Here is a 19060-nt window from a genome sequence, read left to right as displayed (position 1 = left end):
ACAGCAGGAAGGTCTCCCTGTGGGAGCTCCTCTTCTCCAAGTACGTCTCCGAGGCAAAGAGGCAGGAGCTGCTGGGGAAGGTCCGGGCCAGGAGCCTGGCGCTGGACGAGCTGGCAAGGCTCCTCACCGTCCTCATCGAGGAGGCGGTGGAGCGGAGCAGCAACGTGAAATTCACGGGCCTCAGGAGGCAGGTGACCGCCTCGGACCTGGCGGAGTCAGGCATCATCGACAAGGACACGCTGGCCGACCTCGTCCAGGGCTCCAAGACGGTGGAGGAGGTGACGGAAATGGCCTCCGTCAAGCGCTACCTGGACGGCACGGGCTGCATCGCCGGCGTGCTGGTGCCCTCCAAGGCCGACCCCGCCAAGATGGAGAAGATGAGCATCTACCAGGCCATGTGGAAGGGCATCCTGAGGCAGGGCACGGCCCTGGTGCTGCTGGAGGCGCAGGCTGCCACCGGCTTCGTCGTCGACCCGCTCACCAACAAGAAGCTCTCCGTGGACGAGGCCGTCTCGTCCGGGCTGGTGGGCAGCGAGCTGCACGAGAAGCTCCTGTCGGCCGAGAGGGCCGTGACCGGCTACACCGACCCCTACACCGGCAACCAGATCTCCCTCTTCCAGGCCATGAAGAAGGAGCTCATTGTCAAGGAGCACGGCATCCGCCTGCTCGAGGCCCAGATCGCCACCGGCGGCATCATCGACCCCGTGCACAGCCACCGCCTCCCCGTGGAGGTGGCCTACCGGCGCGGCTACTTTGACCAGGAGATGAACCAGATCCTCTCCGACCCCACCGACGACACCAAGGGCTTCTTCGACCCCAACACCCACGAGAACCTCACCTACATGCAGCTCCTCCGCCGCTGCGTGCCCGACCCGGACACGGGGCTGCTCATGCTCCAGCTGATGGACAAGGGCTCCGTGCTCTACCAGCTGACCGAGGAGGCCCGCAAAGCCCTGCAGGCCGCCCGCACCACCGTCAGCGTGGGGCTCTTCCAGGGCCAGAGCGTCACCGTCTGGGAGCTCCTCTTCTCCCGCTACGTCCCTGACCACCGGCGCCAGGACCTCCTCCGGAAGTACAAGGCCGGGACGGTCACCGTCGCGGAGATGATCAGCCTCCTCACCGCCATCATCACCGGGGCTGAGGGACAGGGCCACGGCGCTGCCCTGGCCCGCGAGCCGAGGCAGCGGGAGGCCCCGCCGCCGGCCGAGAATGGCGAGGCCGCGGGCTCCCGGCAGGTGCGGGAGCGGGAGCGGGAGACGGAGCTGGAGCTGGAGCGGTCCCTGAAGTCCTGCACCGTCGAGGTGTCGGCGGGCGGCTTCCACGGCAGGAAGGTCTCCCTGTGGGAGCTCCTCTTCTCCAAGTACGTCTCCGAGGCAAAGAGGCAGGAGCTGCTGGGGAAGGTCCGGGCCAGGAGCCTGGCGCTGGACGAGCTGGCAAGGCTCCTCACCGTCCTCATCGAGGAGGCGGTGGAGCGGAGCAGCAACGTGAAATTCACGGGCCTCAGGAGGCAGGTGACCGCCTCGGACCTGGCGGAGTCAGGCATCATCGACAAGGACACGCTGGCCGACCTCGTCCAGGGCTCCAAGACGGTGGAGGAGGTGACGGAAATGGCCTCCGTCAAGCGCTACCTGGACGGCACGGGCTGCATCGCCGGCGTGCTGGTGCCCTCCAAGGCCGACCCCGCCAAGATGGAGAAGATGAGCATCTACCAGGCCATGTGGAAGGGCATCCTGAGGCAGGGCACGGCCCTGGTGCTGCTGGAGGCGCAGGCTGCCACCGGCTTCGTCGTCGACCCGCTCACCAACAAGAAGCTCTCCGTGGACGAGGCCGTCTCGTCCGGGCTGGTGGGCAGCGAGCTGCACGAGAAGCTCCTGTCGGCCGAGAGGGCCGTGACCGGCTACACCGACCCCTACACCGGCAACCAGATCTCCCTCTTCCAGGCCATGAAGAAGGAGCTCATTGTCAAGGAGCACGGCATCCGCCTGCTCGAGGCCCAGATCGCCACCGGCGGCATCATCGACCCCGTGCACAGCCACCGCCTCCCCGTGGAGGTGGCCTACCGGCGCGGCTACTTTGACCAGGAGATGAACCAGATCCTCTCCGACCCCACCGACGACACCAAGGGCTTCTTCGACCCCAACACCCACGAGAACCTCACCTACATGCAGCTCCTCCGCCGCTGCGTGCCCGACCCGGACACGGGGCTGCTCATGCTCCAGCTGATGGACAAGGGCTCCGTGCTCTACCAGCTGACCGAGGAGGCCCGCAAAGCCCTGCAGGCCGCCCGCACCACCGTCAGCGTGGGGCTCTTCCAGGGCCAGAGCGTCACCGTCTGGGAGCTCCTCTTCTCCCGCTACGTCCCCGACCACCGGCGCCAGGACCTCCTCCGGAAGTACAAGGCCGGGACGGTCACCGTCGCGGAGATGATCAGCCTCCTCACCGCCATCATCACCGGGGCTGAGGGACAGGGCCACGGCGCTGCCCTGGCCCGCGAGCCGAGGCAGCGGGAGGCCCCGCCGCCGGCCGAGAATGGCGAGGCCGCGGGCTCCCGGCAGGTGCGGGAGCGGGAGCGGGAGACGGAGCTGGAGCTGGAGCGGTCCCTGAAGTCCTGCACCGTCGAGGTGTCGGCGGGCGGCTTCCACGGCAGGAAGGTCTCCCTGTGGGAGCTCCTCTTCTCCAAGTACGTCTCCGAGGCAAAGAGGCAGGAGCTGCTGGGGAAGGTCCGGGCCAGGAGCCTGGCGCTGGACGAGCTGGCAAGGCTCCTCACCGTCCTCATCGAGGAGGCGGTGGAGCGGAGCAGCAACGTGAAATTCACGGGCCTCAGGAGGCAGGTGACCGCCTCGGACCTGGCGGAGTCAGGCATCATCGACAAGGACACGCTGGCCGACCTCGTCCAGGGCTCCAAGACGGTGGAGGAGGTGACGGAAATGGCCTCCGTCAAGCGCTACCTGGACGGCACGGGCTGCATCGCCGGCGTGCTGGTGCCCTCCAAGGCCGACCCCGCCAAGATGGAGAAGATGAGCATCTACCAGGCCATGTGGAAGGGCATCCTGAGGCAGGGCACGGCCCTGGTGCTGCTGGAGGCGCAGGCTGCCACCGGCTTCGTCGTCGACCCGCTCACCAACAAGAAGCTCTCCGTGGACGAGGCCGTCTCGTCCGGGCTGGTGGGCAGCGAGCTGCACGAGAAGCTCCTGTCGGCCGAGAGGGCCGTGACCGGCTACACCGACCCCTACACCGGCAACCAGATCTCCCTCTTCCAGGCCATGAAGAAGGAGCTCATTGTCAAGGAGCACGGCATCCGCCTGCTCGAGGCCCAGATCGCCACCGGCGGCATCATCGACCCCGTGCACAGCCACCGCCTCCCTGTGGAGGTGGCCTACCGGCGCGGCTACTTTGACCAGGAGATGAACCAGATCCTCTCCGACCCCACTGACGACACCAAGGGCTTCTTCGACCCCAACACCCACGAGAACCTCACCTACATGCAGCTCCTCCGCCGCTGCGTGCCCGACCCGGACACGGGGCTGCTCATGCTCCAGCTGATGGACAAGGGCTCCGTGCTCTACCAGCTGACCGAGGAGGCCCGCAAAGCCCTGCAGGCCGCCCGCACCACCGTCAGCGTGGGGCTCTTCCAGGGCCAGAGCGTCACCGTCTGGGAGCTCCTCTTCTCCCGCTACGTCCCCGACCACCGGCGCCAGGACCTCCTCCGGAAGTACAAGGCCGGGACGGTCACCGTCGCGGAGATGATCAGCCTCCTCACCGCCATCATCACCGGGGCTGAGGGACAGGGCCACGGCGCTGCCCTGGCCCACGAGCCGAGGCAGCGGGAGGCCCCGCCGCCGGCCGAGAATGGCGAGGCCGCGGGCTCCCGGCAGGTGCGGGAGCGGGAGCGGGAGACGGAGCTGGAGCTGGAGCGGTCCCTGAAGTCCTGCACCGTCGAGGTGTCGGCGGGCGGCTTCCACGGCAGGAAGGTCTCCCTGTGGGAGCTCCTCTTCTCCAAGTACGTCTCCGAGGCAAAGAGGCAGGAGCTGCTGGGGAAGGTCCGGGCCAGGAGCCTGGCGCTGGACGAGCTGGCAAGGCTCCTCACCGTCCTCATCGAGGAGGCGGTGGAGCGGAGCAGCAACGTGAAATTCACGGGCCTCAGGAGGCAGGTGACCGCCTCGGACCTGGCGGAGTCAGGCATCATCGACAAGGACACGCTGGCCGACCTCGTCCAGGGCTCCAAGACGGTGCAGGAGGTGACGGAAATGGCCTCCGTCAAGCGCTACCTGGACGGCACGGGCTGCATCGCCGGCGTGCTGGTGCCCTCCAAGGCCGACCCCGCCAAGATGGAGAAGATGAGCATCTACCAGGCCATGTGGAAGGGCATCCTGAGGCAGGGCACGGCCCTGGTGCTGCTGGAGGCGCAGGCTGCCACCGGCTTCGTCGTCGACCCGCTCACCAACAAGAAGCTCTCCGTGGACGAGGCCGTCTCGTCCGGGCTGGTGGGCAGCGAGCTGCACGAGAAGCTCCTGTCGGCCGAGAGGGCCGTGACCGGCTACACCGACCCCTACACCGGCAACCAGATCTCCCTCTTCCAGGCCATGAAGAAGGAGCTCATTGTCAAGGAGCACGGCATCCGCCTGCTCGAGGCCCAGATCGCCACCGGCGGCATCATCGACCCCGTGCACAGCCACCGCCTCCCCGTGGAGGTGGCCTACCGGCGCGGCTACTTTGACCAGGAGATGAACCAGATCCTCTCCGACCCCACCGACGACACCAAGGGCTTCTTCGACCCCAACACCCACGAGAACCTCACCTACATGCAGCTCCTCCGCCGCTGCGTGCCCGACCCGGACACGGGGCTGCTCATGCTCCAGCTGATGGACAAGGGCTCCGTGCTCTACCAGCTGACCGAGGAGGCCCGCAAAGCCCTGCAGGCCGCCCGCACCACCGTCAGCGTGGGGCTCTTCCAGGGCCAGAGCGTCACCGTCTGGGAGCTCCTCTTCTCCCGCTACGTCCCCGACCACCGGCGCCAGGACCTCCTCCGGAAGTACAAGGCCGGGACGGTCACCGTCGCGGAGATGATCAGCCTCCTCACCGCCATCATCACCGGGGCTGAGGGACAGGGCCACGGCGCTGCCCTGGCCCGCGAGCCGAGGCAGCGGGAGGCCCCGCCGCCGGCCGAGAATGGCGAGGCCGCGGGCTCCCGGCAGGTGCGGGAGCGGGAGCGGGAGACGGAGCTGGAGCTGGAGCGGTCCCTGAAGTCCTGCACCGTCGAGGTGTCGGCGGGCGGCTTCCACGGCAGGAAGGTCTCCCTGTGGGAGCTCCTCTTCTCCAAGTACGTCTCCGAGGCAAAGAGGCAGGAGCTGCTGGGGAAGGTCCGGGCCAGGAGCCTGGCGCTGGACGAGCTGGCAAGGCTCCTCACCGTCCTCATCGAGGAGGCGGTGGAGCGGAGCAGCAACGTGAAATTCACGGGCCTCAGGAGGCAGGTGACCGCCTCGGACCTGGCGGAGTCAGGCATCATCGACAAGGACACGCTGGCCGACCTCGTCCAGGGCTCCAAGACGGTGGAGGAGGTGACGGAAATGGCCTCCGTCAAGCGCTACCTGGACGGCACGGGCTGCATCGCCGGCGTGCTGGTGCCCTCCAAGGCCGACCCCGCCAAGATGGAGAAGATGAGCATCTACCAGGCCATGTGGAAGGGCATCCTGAGGCAGGGCACGGCCCTGGTGCTGCTGGAGGCGCAGGCTGCCACCGGCTTCGTCGTCGACCCGCTCACCAACAAGAAGCTCTCCGTGGACGAGGCCGTCTCGTCCGGGCTGGTGGGCAGCGAGCTGCACGAGAAGCTCCTGTCGGCCGAGAGGGCCGTGACCGGCTACACCGACCCCTACACCGGCAACCAGATCTCCCTCTTCCAGGCCATGAAGAAGGAGCTCATTGTCAAGGAGCACGGCATCCGCCTGCTCGAGGCCCAGATCGCCACCGGCGGCATCATCGACCCCGTGCACAGCCACCGCCTCCCCGTGGAGGTGGCCTACCGGCGCGGCTACTTTGACCAGGAGATGAACCAGATCCTCTCCGACCCCACCGACGACACCAAGGGCTTCTTCGACCCCAACACCCACGAGAACCTCACCTACATGCAGCTCCTCCGCCGCTGCGTGCCCGACCCGGACACGGGGCTGCTCATGCTCCAGCTGATGGACAAGGGCTCCGTGCTCTACCAGCTGACCGAGGAGGCCCGCAAAGCCCTGCAGGCCGCCCGCACCACCGTCAGCGTGGGGCTCTTCCAGGGCCAGAGCGTCACCGTCTGGGAGCTCCTCTTCTCCCGCTACGTCCCCGACCACCGGCGCCAGGACCTCCTCCGGAAGTACAAGGCCGGGACGGTCACCGTCGCGGAGATGATCAGCCTCCTCACCGCCATCATCACCGGGGCTGAGGGACAGGGCCACGGCGCTGCCCTGGCCCGCGAGCCGAGGCAGCGGGAGGCCCCGCCGCCGGCCGAGAATGGCGAGGCCGCGGGCTCCCGGCAGGTGCGGGAGCGGGAGCGGGAGACGGAGCTGGAGCTGGAGCGGTCCCTGAAGTCCTGCACCGTCGAGGTGTCGGCGGGCGGCTTCCACGGCAGGAAGGTCTCCCTGTGGGAGCTCCTCTTCTCCAAGTACGTCTCCGAGGCAAAGAGGCAGGAGCTGCTGGGGAAGGTCCGGGCCAGGAGCCTGGCGCTGGACGAGCTGGCAAGGCTCCTCACCGTCCTCATCGAGGAGGCGGTGGAGCGGAGCAGCAACGTGAAATTCACGGGCCTCAGGAGGCAGGTGACCGCCTCGGACCTGGCGGAGTCAGGCATCATCGACAAGGACACGCTGGCCGACCTCGTCCAGGGCTCCAAGACGGTGGAGGAGGTGACGGAAATGGCCTCCGTCAAGCGCTACCTGGACGGCACGGGCTGCATCGCCGGCGTGCTGGTGCCCTCCAAGGCCGACCCCGCCAAGATGGAGAAGATGAGCATCTACCAGGCCATGTGGAAGGGCATCCTGAGGCAGGGCACGGCCCTGGTGCTGCTGGAGGCGCAGGCTGCCACCGGCTTCGTCGTCGACCCGCTCACCAACAAGAAGCTCTCCGTGGACGAGGCCGTCTCGTCCGGGCTGGTGGGCAGCGAGCTGCACGAGAAGCTCCTGTCGGCCGAGAGGGCCGTGACCGGCTACACCGACCCCTACACCGGCAACCAGATCTCCCTCTTCCAGGCCATGAAGAAGGAGCTCATTGTCAAGGAGCACGGCATCCGCCTGCTCGAGGCCCAGATCGCCACCGGCGGCATCATCGACCCCGTGCACAGCCACCGCCTCCCTGTGGAGGTGGCCTACCGGCGCGGCTACTTTGACCAGGAGATGAACCAGATCCTCTCCGACCCCACTGACGACACCAAGGGCTTCTTCGACCCCAACACCCACGAGAACCTCACCTACATGCAGCTCCTCCGCCGCTGCGTGCCCGACCCGGACACGGGGCTGCTCATGCTCCAGCTGATGGACAAGGGCTCCGTGCTCTACCAGCTGACCGAGGAGGCCCGCAAAGCCCTGCAGGCCGCCCGCACCACCGTCAGCGTGGGGCTCTTCCAGGGCCAGAGCGTCACCGTCTGGGAGCTCCTCTTCTCCCGCTACGTCCCCGACCACCGGCGCCAGGACCTCCTCCGGAAGTACAAGGCCGGGACGGTCACCGTCGCGGAGATGATCAGCCTCCTCACCGCCATCATCACCGGGGCTGAGGGACAGGGCCACGGCGCTGCCCTGGCCCACGAGCCGAGGCAGCGGGAGGCCCCGCCGCCGGCCGAGAATGGCGAGGCCGCGGGCTCCCGGCAGGTGCGGGAGCGGGAGCGGGAGACGGAGCTGGAGCTGGAGCGGTCCCTGAAGTCCTGCACCGTCGAGGTGTCGGCGGGCGGCTTCCACGGCAGGAAGGTCTCCCTGTGGGAGCTCCTCTTCTCCAAGTACGTCTCCGAGGCAAAGAGGCAGGAGCTGCTGGGGAAGGTCCGGGCCAGGAGCCTGGCGCTGGACGAGCTGGCAAGGCTCCTCACCGTCCTCATCGAGGAGGCGGTGGAGCGGAGCAGCAACGTGAAATTCACGGGCCTCAGGAGGCAGGTGACCGCCTCGGACCTGGCGGAGTCAGGCATCATCGACAAGGACACGCTGGCCGACCTCGTCCAGGGCTCCAAGACGGTGCAGGAGGTGACGGAAATGGCCTCCGTCAAGCGCTACCTGGACGGCACGGGCTGCATCGCCGGCGTGCTGGTGCCCTCCAAGGCCGACCCCGCCAAGATGGAGAAGATGAGCATCTACCAGGCCATGTGGAAGGGCATCCTGAGGCAGGGCACGGCCCTGGTGCTGCTGGAGGCGCAGGCTGCCACCGGCTTCGTCGTCGACCCGCTCACCAACAAGAAGCTCTCCGTGGACGAGGCCGTCTCGTCCGGGCTGGTGGGCAGCGAGCTGCACGAGAAGCTCCTGTCAGCCGAGAGGGCCGTGACCGGCTACACCGACCCCTACACCGGCAACCAGATCTCCCTCTTCCAGGCCATGAAGAAGGAGCTCATTGTCAAGGAGCACGGCATCCGCCTGCTCGAGGCCCAGATCGCCACCGGCGGCATCATCGACCCCGTGCACAGCCACCGCCTCCCTGTGGAGGTGGCCTACCGGCGCGGCTACTTTGACCAGGAGATGAACCAGATCCTCTCCGACCCCACCGACGACACCAAGGGCTTCTTCGACCCCAACACCCATGAGAACCTCACCTACATGCAGCTCCTCCGCCGCTGCGTGCCCGACCCGGACACGGGGCTGCTCATGCTCCAGCTGATGGACAAGGGCTCCGTGCTCTACCAGCTGACCGAGGAGGCCCGCAAAGCCCTGCAGGCCGCCCGCACCACCGTCAGCGTGGGGCTCTTCCAGGGCCAGAGCGTCACCGTCTGGGAGCTCCTCTTCTCCCGCTACGTCCCTGACCACCGGCGCCAGGACCTCCTCCGGAAGTACAAGGCCGGGACGGTCACCGTCGCGGAGATGATCAGCCTCCTCACCGCCATCATCACCGGGGCTGAGGGACAGGGCCACGGCGCTGCCCTGGCCCGCGAGCCGAGGCAGCGGGAGGCCCCGCCGCCGGCCGAGAATGGCGAGGCCGCGGGCTCCCGGCAGGTGCGGGAGCGGGAGCGGGAGACGGAGCTGGAGCTGGAGCGGTCCCTGAAGTCCTGCACCGTCGAGGTGTCGGCGGGCGGCTTCCACAGCAGGAAGGTCTCCCTGTGGGAGCTCCTCTTCTCCAAGTACGTCTCCGAGGCAAAGAGGCAGGAGCTGCTGGGGAAGGTCCGGGCCAGGAGCCTGGCGCTGGACGAGCTGGCAAGGCTCCTCACCGTCCTCATCGAGGAGGCGGTGGAGCGGAGCAGCAACGTGAAATTCACGGGCCTCAGGAGGCAGGTGACCGCCTCGGACCTGGCGGAGTCAGGCATCATCGACAAGGACACGCTGGCCGACCTCGTCCAGGGCTCCAAGACGGTGGAGGAGGTGACGGAAATGGCCTCCGTCAAGCGCTACCTGGACGGCACGGGCTGCATCGCCGGCGTGCTGGTGCCCTCCAAGGCCGACCCCGCCAAGATGGAGAAGATGAGCATCTACCAGGCCATGTGGAAGGGCATCCTGAGGCAGGGCACGGCCCTGGTGCTGCTGGAGGCGCAGGCTGCCACCGGCTTCGTCGTCGACCCGCTCACCAACAAGAAGCTCTCCGTGGACGAGGCCGTCTCGTCCGGGCTGGTGGGCAGCGAGCTGCACGAGAAGCTCCTGTCGGCCGAGAGGGCCGTGACCGGCTACACCGACCCCTACACCGGCAACCAGATCTCCCTCTTCCAGGCCATGAAGAAGGAGCTCATTGTCAAGGAGCACGGCATCCGCCTGCTCGAGGCCCAGATCGCCACCGGCGGCATCATCGACCCCGTGCACAGCCACCGCCTCCCCGTGGAGGTGGCCTACCGGCGCGGCTACTTTGACCAGGAGATGAACCAGATCCTCTCCGACCCCACCGACGACACCAAGGGCTTCTTCGACCCCAACACCCACGAGAACCTCACCTACATGCAGCTCCTCCGCCGCTGCGTGCCCGACCCGGACACGGGGCTGCTCATGCTCCAGCTGATGGACAAGGGCTCCGTGCTCTACCAGCTGACCGAGGAGGCCCGCAAAGCCCTGCAGGCCGCCCGCACCACCGTCAGCGTGGGGCTCTTCCAGGGCCAGAGCGTCACCGTCTGGGAGCTCCTCTTCTCCCGCTACGTCCCTGACCACCGGCGCCAGGACCTCCTCCGGAAGTACAAGGCCGGGACGGTCACCGTCGCGGAGATGATCAGCCTCCTCACCGCCATCATCACCGGGGCTGAGGGACAGGGCCACGGCGCTGCCCTGGCCCGCGAGCCGAGGCAGCGGGAGGCCCCGCCGCCGGCCGAGAATGGCGAGGCCGCGGGCTCCCGGCAGGTGCGGGAGCGGGAGCGGGAGACGGAGCTGGAGCTGGAGCGGTCCCTGAAGTCCTGCACCGTCGAGGTGTCGGCGGGCGGCTTCCACGGCAGGAAGGTCTCCCTGTGGGAGCTCCTCTTCTCCAAGTACGTCTCCGAGGCAAAGAGGCAGGAGCTGCTGGGGAAGGTCCGGGCCAGGAGCCTGGCGCTGGACGAGCTGGCAAGGCTCCTCACCGTCCTCATCGAGGAGGCGGTGGAGCGGAGCAGCAACGTGAAATTCACGGGCCTCAGGAGGCAGGTGACCGCCTCGGACCTGGCGGAGTCAGGCATCATCGACAAGGACACGCTGGCCGACCTCGTCCAGGGCTCCAAGACGGTGGAGGAGGTGACGGAAATGGCCTCCGTCAAGCGCTACCTGGACGGCACGGGCTGCATCGCCGGCGTGCTGGTGCCCTCCAAGGCCGACCCCGCCAAGATGGAGAAGATGAGCATCTACCAGGCCATGTGGAAGGGCATCCTGAGGCAGGGCACGGCCCTGGTGCTGCTGGAGGCGCAGGCTGCCACCGGCTTCGTCGTCGACCCGCTCACCAACAAGAAGCTCTCCGTGGACGAGGCCGTCTCGTCCGGGCTGGTGGGCAGCGAGCTGCACGAGAAGCTCCTGTCGGCCGAGAGGGCCGTGACCGGCTACACCGACCCCTACACCGGCAACCAGATCTCCCTCTTCCAGGCCATGAAGAAGGAGCTCATTGTCAAGGAGCACGGCATCCGCCTGCTCGAGGCCCAGATCGCCACCGGCGGCATCATCGACCCCGTGCACAGCCACCGCCTCCCCGTGGAGGTGGCCTACCGGCGCGGCTACTTTGACCAGGAGATGAACCAGATCCTCTCCGACCCCACCGACGACACCAAGGGCTTCTTCGACCCCAACACCCACGAGAACCTCACCTACATGCAGCTCCTCCGCCGCTGCGTGCCCGACCCGGACACGGGGCTGCTCATGCTCCAGCTGATGGACAAGGGCTCCGTGCTCTACCAGCTGACCGAGGAGGCCCGCAAAGCCCTGCAGGCCGCCTGCACCACCGTCAGCGTGGGGCTCTTCCAGGGCCAGAGCGTCACCGTCTGGGAGCTCCTCTTCTCCCGCTACGTCCCCGACCACCGGCGCCAGGACCTCCTCCGGAAGTACAAGGCCGGGACGGTCACCGTCGCGGAGATGATCAGCCTCCTCACCGCCATCATCACCGGGGCTGAGGGACAGGGCCACGGCGCTGCCCTGGCCCGCGAGCCGAGGCAGCGGGAGGCCCCGCCGCCGGCCGAGAATGGCGAGGCCGCGGGCTCCCGGCAGGTGCGGGAGCGGGAGCGGGAGACGGAGCTGGAGCTGGAGCGGTCCCTGAAGTCCTGCACCGTCGAGGTGTCGGCGGGCGGCTTCCACGGCAGGAAGGTCTCCCTGTGGGAGCTCCTCTTCTCCAAGTACGTCTCCGAGGCAAAGAGGCAGGAGCTGCTGGGGAAGGTCCGGGCCAGGAGCCTGGCGCTGGACGAGCTGGCAAGGCTCCTCACCGTCCTCATCGAGGAGGCGGTGGAGCGGAGCAGCAACGTGAAATTCACAGGCCTCAGGAGGCAGGTGACCGCCTCGGACCTGGCGGAGTCAGGCATCATCGACAAGGACACGCTGGCCGACCTCGTCCAGGGCTCCAAGACGGTGGAGGAGGTGACGGAAATGGCCTCCGTCAAGCGCTACCTGGACGGCACGGGCTGCATTGCCGGCGTGCTGGTGCCCTCCAAGGCCGACCCCGCCAAGATGGAGAAGATGAGCATCTACCAGGCCATGTGGAAGGGCATCCTGAGGCAGGGCACGGCCCTGGTGCTGCTGGAGGCGCAGGCTGCCACCGGCTTCGTCGTCGACCCGCTCACCAACAAGAAGCTCTCCGTGGACGAGGCCGTCTCGTCCGGGCTGGTGGGCAGCGAGCTGCACGAGAAGCTCCTGTCGGCCGAGAGGGCCGTGACCGGCTACACCGACCCCTACACCGGCAACCAGATCTCCCTCTTCCAGGCCATGAAGAAGGAGCTCATTGTCAAGGAGCACGGCATCCGCCTGCTCGAGGCCCAGATTGCCACCGGCGGCATCATCGACCCCGTGCACAGCCACCGCCTCCCTGTGGAGGTGGCCTACCGGCGCGGCTACTTTGACCAGGAGATGAACCAGATCCTCTCCGACCCCACTGACGACACCAAGGGCTTCTTCGACCCCAACACCCACGAGAACCTCACCTACATGCAGCTCCTCCGCCGCTGCGTGCCCGACCCGGACACGGGGCTGCTCATGCTCCAGCTGATGGACAAGGGCTCCGTGCTCTACCAGCTGACCGAGGAGGCCCGCAAAGCCCTGCAGGCCGCCCGCACCACCGTCAGCGTGGGGCTCTTCCAGGGCCAGAGCGTCACCGTCTGGGAGCTCCTCTTCTCCCGCTACGTCCCCGACCACCGGCGCCAGGACCTCCTCCGGAAGTACAAGGCCGGGACGGTCACCGTCGCGGAGATGATCAGCCTCCTCACCGCCATCATCACCGGGGCTGAGGGACAGGGCCACGGCGCTGCCCTGGCCCGCGAGCCAAGGCAGCGGGAGGCCCCGCCGCCGGCCGAGAATGGCGAGGCCGCGGGCTCCCGGCAGGTGCGGGAGCGGGAGCGGGAGACGGAGCTGGAGCTGGAGTGGTCCCTGAAGTCCTGCACCGTCGAGGTGTCGGCGGGCGGCTTCCACGGCAGGAAGGTCTCCCTGTGGGAGCTCCTCTTCTCCAAGTACGTCTCCGAGGCAAAGAGGCAGGAGCTGCTGGGGAAGGTCCGGGCCAGGAGCCTGGCGCTGGACGAGCTGGCAAGGCTCCTCACCGTCCTCATCGAGGAGGCGGTGGAGCGGAGCAGCAACGTGAAATTCACGGGCCTCAGGAGGCAGGTGACCGCCTCGGACCTGGCGGAGTCAGGCATCATCGACAAGGACACGCTGGCCGACCTCGTCCAGGGCTCCAAGACGGTGGAGGAGGTGACGGAAATGGCCTCCGTCAAGCGCTACCTGGACGGCACGGGCTGCATCGCCGGCGTGCTGGTGCCCTCCAAGGCCGACCCCGCCAAGATGGAGAAGATGAGCATCTACCAGGCCATGTGGAAGGGCATCCTGAGGCAGGGCACGGCCCTGGTGCTGCTGGAGGCGCAGGCTGCCACCGGCTTCGTCGTCGACCCGCTCACCAACAAGAAGCTCTCCGTGGACGAGGCCGTCTCGTCCGGGCTGGTGGGCAGCGAGCTGCACGAGAAGCTCCTGTCAGCCGAGAGGGCCGTGACCGGCTACACCGACCCCTACACCGGCAACCAGATCTCCCTCTTCCAGGCCATGAAGAAGGAGCTCATTGTCAAGGAGCACGGCATCCGCCTGCTCGAGGCCCAGATCGCCACCGGCGGCATCATCGACCCCGTGCACAGCCACCGCCTCCCTGTGGAGGTGGCCTACCGGCGCGGCTACTTTGACCAGGAGATGAACCAGATCCTCTCCGACCCCACCGACGACACCAAGGGCTTCTTTGACCCCAACACCCATGAGAACCTCACCTACATGCAGCTCCTCCGCCGCTGCGTGCCCGACCCGGACACGGGGCTGCTCATGCTCCAGCTGATGGACAAGGGCTCCGTGCTCTACCAGCTGACCGAGGAGGCCCGCAAAGCCCTGCAGGCCACCCGCACCACCGTCAGCGTGGGGCTCTTCCAGGGCCAGAGCGTCACCGTCTGGGAGCTCCTCTTCTCCCGCTACGTCCCTGACCACCGGCGCCAGGACCTCCTCCGGAAGTACAAGGCCGGGACGGTCACCGTCGCGGAGATGATCAGCCTCCTCACCGCCATCATCACCGGGGCTGAGGGACAGGGCCACGGCGCTGCCCTGGCCCGCGAGCCGAGGCAGCGGGAGGCCCCGCCGCCGGCCGAGAATGGCGAGGCCGCGGGCTCCCGGCAGGTGCGGGAGCGGGAGCGGGAGACGGAGCTGGAGCTGGAGCGGTCCCTGAAGTCCTGCACCGTCGAGGTGTCGGCGGGCGGCTTCCACGGCAGGAAGGTCTCCCTGTGGGAGCTCCTCTTCTCCAAGTACGTCTCCGAGGCAAAGAGGCAGGAGCTGCTGGGGAAGGTCCGGGCCAGGAGCCTGGCGCTGGACGAGCTGGCAAGGCTCCTCACCGTCCTCATCGAGGAGGCGGTGGAGCGGAGCAGCAACGTGAAATTCACGGGCCTCAGGAGGCAGGTGACCGCCTCGGACCTGGCGGAGTCAGGCATCATCGACAAGGACACGCTGGCCGACCTCGTCCAGGGCTCCAAGACGGTGGAGGAGGTGACGGAAATGGCCTCCGTCAAGCGCTACCTGGACGGCACGGGCTGCATCGCCGGCGTGCTGGTGCCCTCCAAGGCCGACCCCGCCAAGATGGAGAAGATGAGCATCTACCAGGCCATGTGGAAGGGCATCCTGAGGCAGGGCACGGCCCTGGTGCTGCTGGAGGCGCAGGCTGCCACCGGCTTCGTCGTCGACCCGCTCACCAACAAGAAGCTCTCCGTGGACGAGGCCGTCTCATCCGGGCTGGTGGGCAGCGAGCTGCACGAGAAGCTCCTGTCGGCCGAGAGGGCCGTGACCGGCTACACCGACCCCTACACCGGCAACCAGATCTCCCTCTTCCAGGCCATGAAGAAGGAGCTCATTGTCAAGGAGCACGGCATCCGCCTGCTCGAGGCCCAGATCGCCACCGGCGGCATCATCGACCCCGTGCACAGCCACCGCCTCCCCGTGGAGGTGGCCTACCGGCGCGGCTACTTTGACCAGGAGATGAACCAGATCCTCTCCGACCCCACCGACGACACCAAGGGCTTCTTCGACCCCAACACCCACGAGAACCTCACCTACATGCAGCTCCTCCGCCGCTGCGTGCCCGACCCGGACACGGGGCTGCTCATGCTCCAGCTGATGGACAAGGGCTCCGTGCTCTACCAGCTGACCGAGGAGGCCCGCAAAGCCCTGCAGGCCGCCCGCACCACCGTCAGCGTGGGGCTCTTCCAGGGCCAGAGCGTCACCGTCTGGGAGCTCCTCTTCTCCCGCTACGTCCCCGACCACCGGCGCCAGGACCTCCTCCGGAAGTACAAGGCCGGGACGGTCACCGTCGCGGAGATGATCAGCCTCCTCACCGCCATCATCACCGGGGCTGAGGGACAGGGCCACGGCGCTGCCCTGGCCCGCGAGCCGAGGCAGCGGGAGGCCCCGCCGCCGGCCGAGAATGGCGAGGCCGCGGGCTCCCGGCAGGTGCGGGAGCGGGAGCGGGAGACGGAGCTGGAGCTGGAGCGGTCCCTGAAGTCCTGCACCGTCGAGGTGTCGGCGGGCGGCTTCCACGGCAGGAAGGTCTCCCTGTGGGAGCTCCTCTTCTCCAAGTACGTCTCCGAGGCAAAGAGGCAGGAGCTGCTGGGGAAGGTCCGGGCCAGGAGCCTGGCGCTGGACGAGCTGACAAGGCTCCTCACCGTCCTCATCGAGGAGGCGGTGGAGCGGAGCAGCAACGTGAAATTCACGGGCCTCAGGAGGCAGGTGACCGCCTCGGACCTGGCGGAGTCAGGCATCATCGACAAGGACACGCTGGCCGACCTCGTCCAGGGCTCCAAGACGGTGCAGGAGGTGACGGAAATGGCCTCCGTCAAGCGCTACCTGGACGGCACGGGCTGCATCGCCGGCGTGCTGGTGCCCTCCAAGGCCGACCCCGCCAAGATGGAGAAGATGAGCATCTACCAGGCCATGTGGAAGGGCATCCTGAGGCAGGGCACGGCCCTGGTGCTGCTGGAGGCGCAGGCTGCCACCGGCTTCGTCGTCGACCCGCTCACCAACAAGAAGCTCTCCGTGGACGAGGCCGTCTCGTCCGGGCTGGTGGGCAGCGAGCTGCACGAGAAGCTCCTGTCGGCCGAGAGGGCCGTGACCGGCTACACCGACCCCTACACCGGCAACCAGATCTCCCTCTTCCAGGCCATGAAGAAGGAGCTCATTGTCAAGGAGCACGGCATCCGCCTGCTCGAGGCCCAGATCGCCACCGGCGGCATCATCGACCCCGTGCACAGCCACCGCCTCCCCGTGGAGGTGGCCTACCGGCGCGGCTACTTTGACCAGGAGATGAACCAGATCCTCTCCGACCCCACCGACGACACCAAGGGCTTCTTCGACCCCAACACCCACGAGAACCTCACCTACATGCAGCTCCTCCGCCGCTGCGTGCCCGACCCGGACACTGGTCTTTATTTCCTTAAGGTTTTTTGAAAATAATTGTAAATCCTTTTACATTTTTTTCTTTGTATTGCATTGTGAAGAATTTAGCTGTTGTGAATCTGTCTTTTACTGCTTGTATTTTTCTTTTTCTATTGAAATCCTATTTTAAAAATGTCTAATTCTGTTCAGAGTATTTCCCTATTGTTCCGTTTTATTTTCAATAACCTGCTCACATCAGATACAGCTTTTAAGTGACTACATCAAGTATTGTGGTATAGCATATTAAGCCTTTGTCTTCTGTAGTCTTTCAGGAACACAAGATTTCACCTGGGTTATCTCAGGTCATTTTGGTGAAATATGTTGTCCTCATTTTCCTCATCCAGGTTTAAATTGAAGTATGTCTTTTGTTGTGTATGAGGTGCAGTGAGAATGGTATTTTTATTCTCCTTCTAGTCTGTTTTCTTATACATGAAGAACATTTTTTTCTTAGCAGATTTGCAGGGAATTATTAGAGTTTCAGGTTTTCAAATCTGAATTTTGAATGGAGAGCATATTTCTATGTAGGCACTATGTCATGGTAGTGTTAGGTGTTACTGGAGTGGGATACATTATCTGTGTTTGCTTTTAATGCCTCAGCCTGTCTAGTTTTTCTGGGTGTGTTTGGACTACATACACCCTCAGCTCAGAGTGGTTTGGTCTCTCACTGATATGTACACTCAATTCACTCACCTGCTGTGCTTTCCCACCCTCCAGTTCTCCAGCTCTCTATGGAGCCTCTATAGAGAGCTGTGCTGTGGGATCCACGCGAGACCTGAGAGCCCGCAATGCACATTGTCGTGCCCTATCTCTAGTCTATCCATCCACGGTCAGGGGAGCCTGCAGCGGAGCATCCGTTCCCTCTAGCTGGGGCCTCTGCGCATTTCTCAGCTCCTTTTACTGTCCTGTGTCCTGAGCTGGCTCAGCCCACATACCACACTCCTGGAGAGGAGGCAGCCCCAGAACCACTCTGCCATAGAGTTCAGGGCTGAATAATTCTACTGCTGTTTAATAGAAGGAAACTTACTCCCCTTAAATGCCTTACCTTAGGCTATTTGCCTTAATTAACTCAGTAATGTCTTGAAAAATTGATTTTTTTTGCCACAGCTTGTATAGCTGATAGCTGGAAACAAGTGTAGATTAGCTGTGGAACTCCTTACCATAACCTGCTGTGTAGCCCGGCGATTTGCATGGGCTCAAAAAGTGATGGGACAAGTTAATGGGAGAGAAGTCCACTGAGGGTTGCTAAATGCAAAGACACACCTCTGCCTCAGCAAGTCCCTCAGCCGCAGCTTACTAGAAGATGGAAGACAGGATCAGGGAGGTGTCGGTATGGGCTTGCACTGCTATTACATCCTTAATGTAGACTCTGAGATTGGACAGAGCTGGCTGGAGCATAGTGGAGACATGGACCTTTGCTCTGGGCTGGTATAACTGTGACTGTCCTACCACCATCTGCATTACGAATGTGGGGAAGCTCCAGAAATGCCACAATTTACCCAGAGTGTAATGGGGAAATATTACAACTCTCAGGCCTCACCACGCCGTACTGGGGTTAGTTCAGCTTCTTCCCACACCAACCTGCAGATGCTGTAATGCCGTCTCTGGAGGGTCTCGACAATTCGTGCTCCCATGTCAACAAAGAGGCTTCATATCAATCTTCTAGACTTCTGCTTTTTCCTAGAAATGGATTAGAAAATGCTTTAGCTGAATCCAGGGCGAATGGCCAAGCTGTGTCTTTCACACACTCTAGCCTCGTGCCATCTCCGGATCTCAGAGCCCTGCATGCTACTACAGTGTAAGAGGGCTCGCTACCGGCTGCTGCACAAGACGAAGCACCTGGCTGGACGGGCTCTTGTCCTGCTTCATCTCAGCCGTTCCTATATTCCTGCCCACACCCCTTGCCCTCGGACTGTCTCCTCTTAGTCTCTACTTCCACATCTTTCAACCTCCGCCACACTTTTCACTTAATCTCCAAGTGTCCCATTTCCCAGCCTTCTTGTTCATTAGGTCGTGCCTTGCTAGCAAAGCCATGGAGACCCAGCAATCCCTGTGGAGCAGGATGGATGCTTGCAACCCTCCAGCTGTGGTTTAGCCCTTCCTTCCCCTTTCCAGGGCCTCTTTTCTGGTGATAAGCTCTTCCTGTTAGCTGTCCCATGTTTGTACTAAACCTAACCACTGTCAGGCCATTTCTTGATAGGATCTTCGGTCTTATATACCTAGCCAAAAGCCATTTAACTAAGCCTAACCAAAAGCTAGTGCCTTATTTTTTACATATCCACTAGGATATACAAGAGAAAAGGAACAGAGAGGAAACCTCATAGTAT

General features: G+C 65.0%; 1 protein-coding gene across 1 annotated transcript in view; it reads left to right on the top strand.

Moving 5' to 3' along the window:
* Positions 1-16748, top strand: part of EPPK1 (epiplakin 1) — a gene marked incomplete at both ends in the record, with an annotated part of 29751 nt that extends 13003 nt beyond the window's left edge. The window contains one exon of the mRNA XM_082315503.1: positions 18-16748. Coding sequence (XP_082171629.1) covers positions 18-16748 — 16731 coding nt within the window. The remainder of the gene's footprint in view (positions 1-17) is intronic.
* Positions 16749-19060: the final 2312 nt, after the last annotated feature.

The sequence above is a fragment of the Platalea leucorodia genome (genome assembly GCF_965183815.1).
Source record: "Platalea leucorodia genome assembly, chromosome: 1".
Taxonomy (NCBI): Eukaryota; Metazoa; Chordata; class Aves; order Pelecaniformes; family Threskiornithidae; genus Platalea; species Platalea leucorodia.
This window is presented reverse-complemented; position numbering and strand designations above follow the sequence as displayed.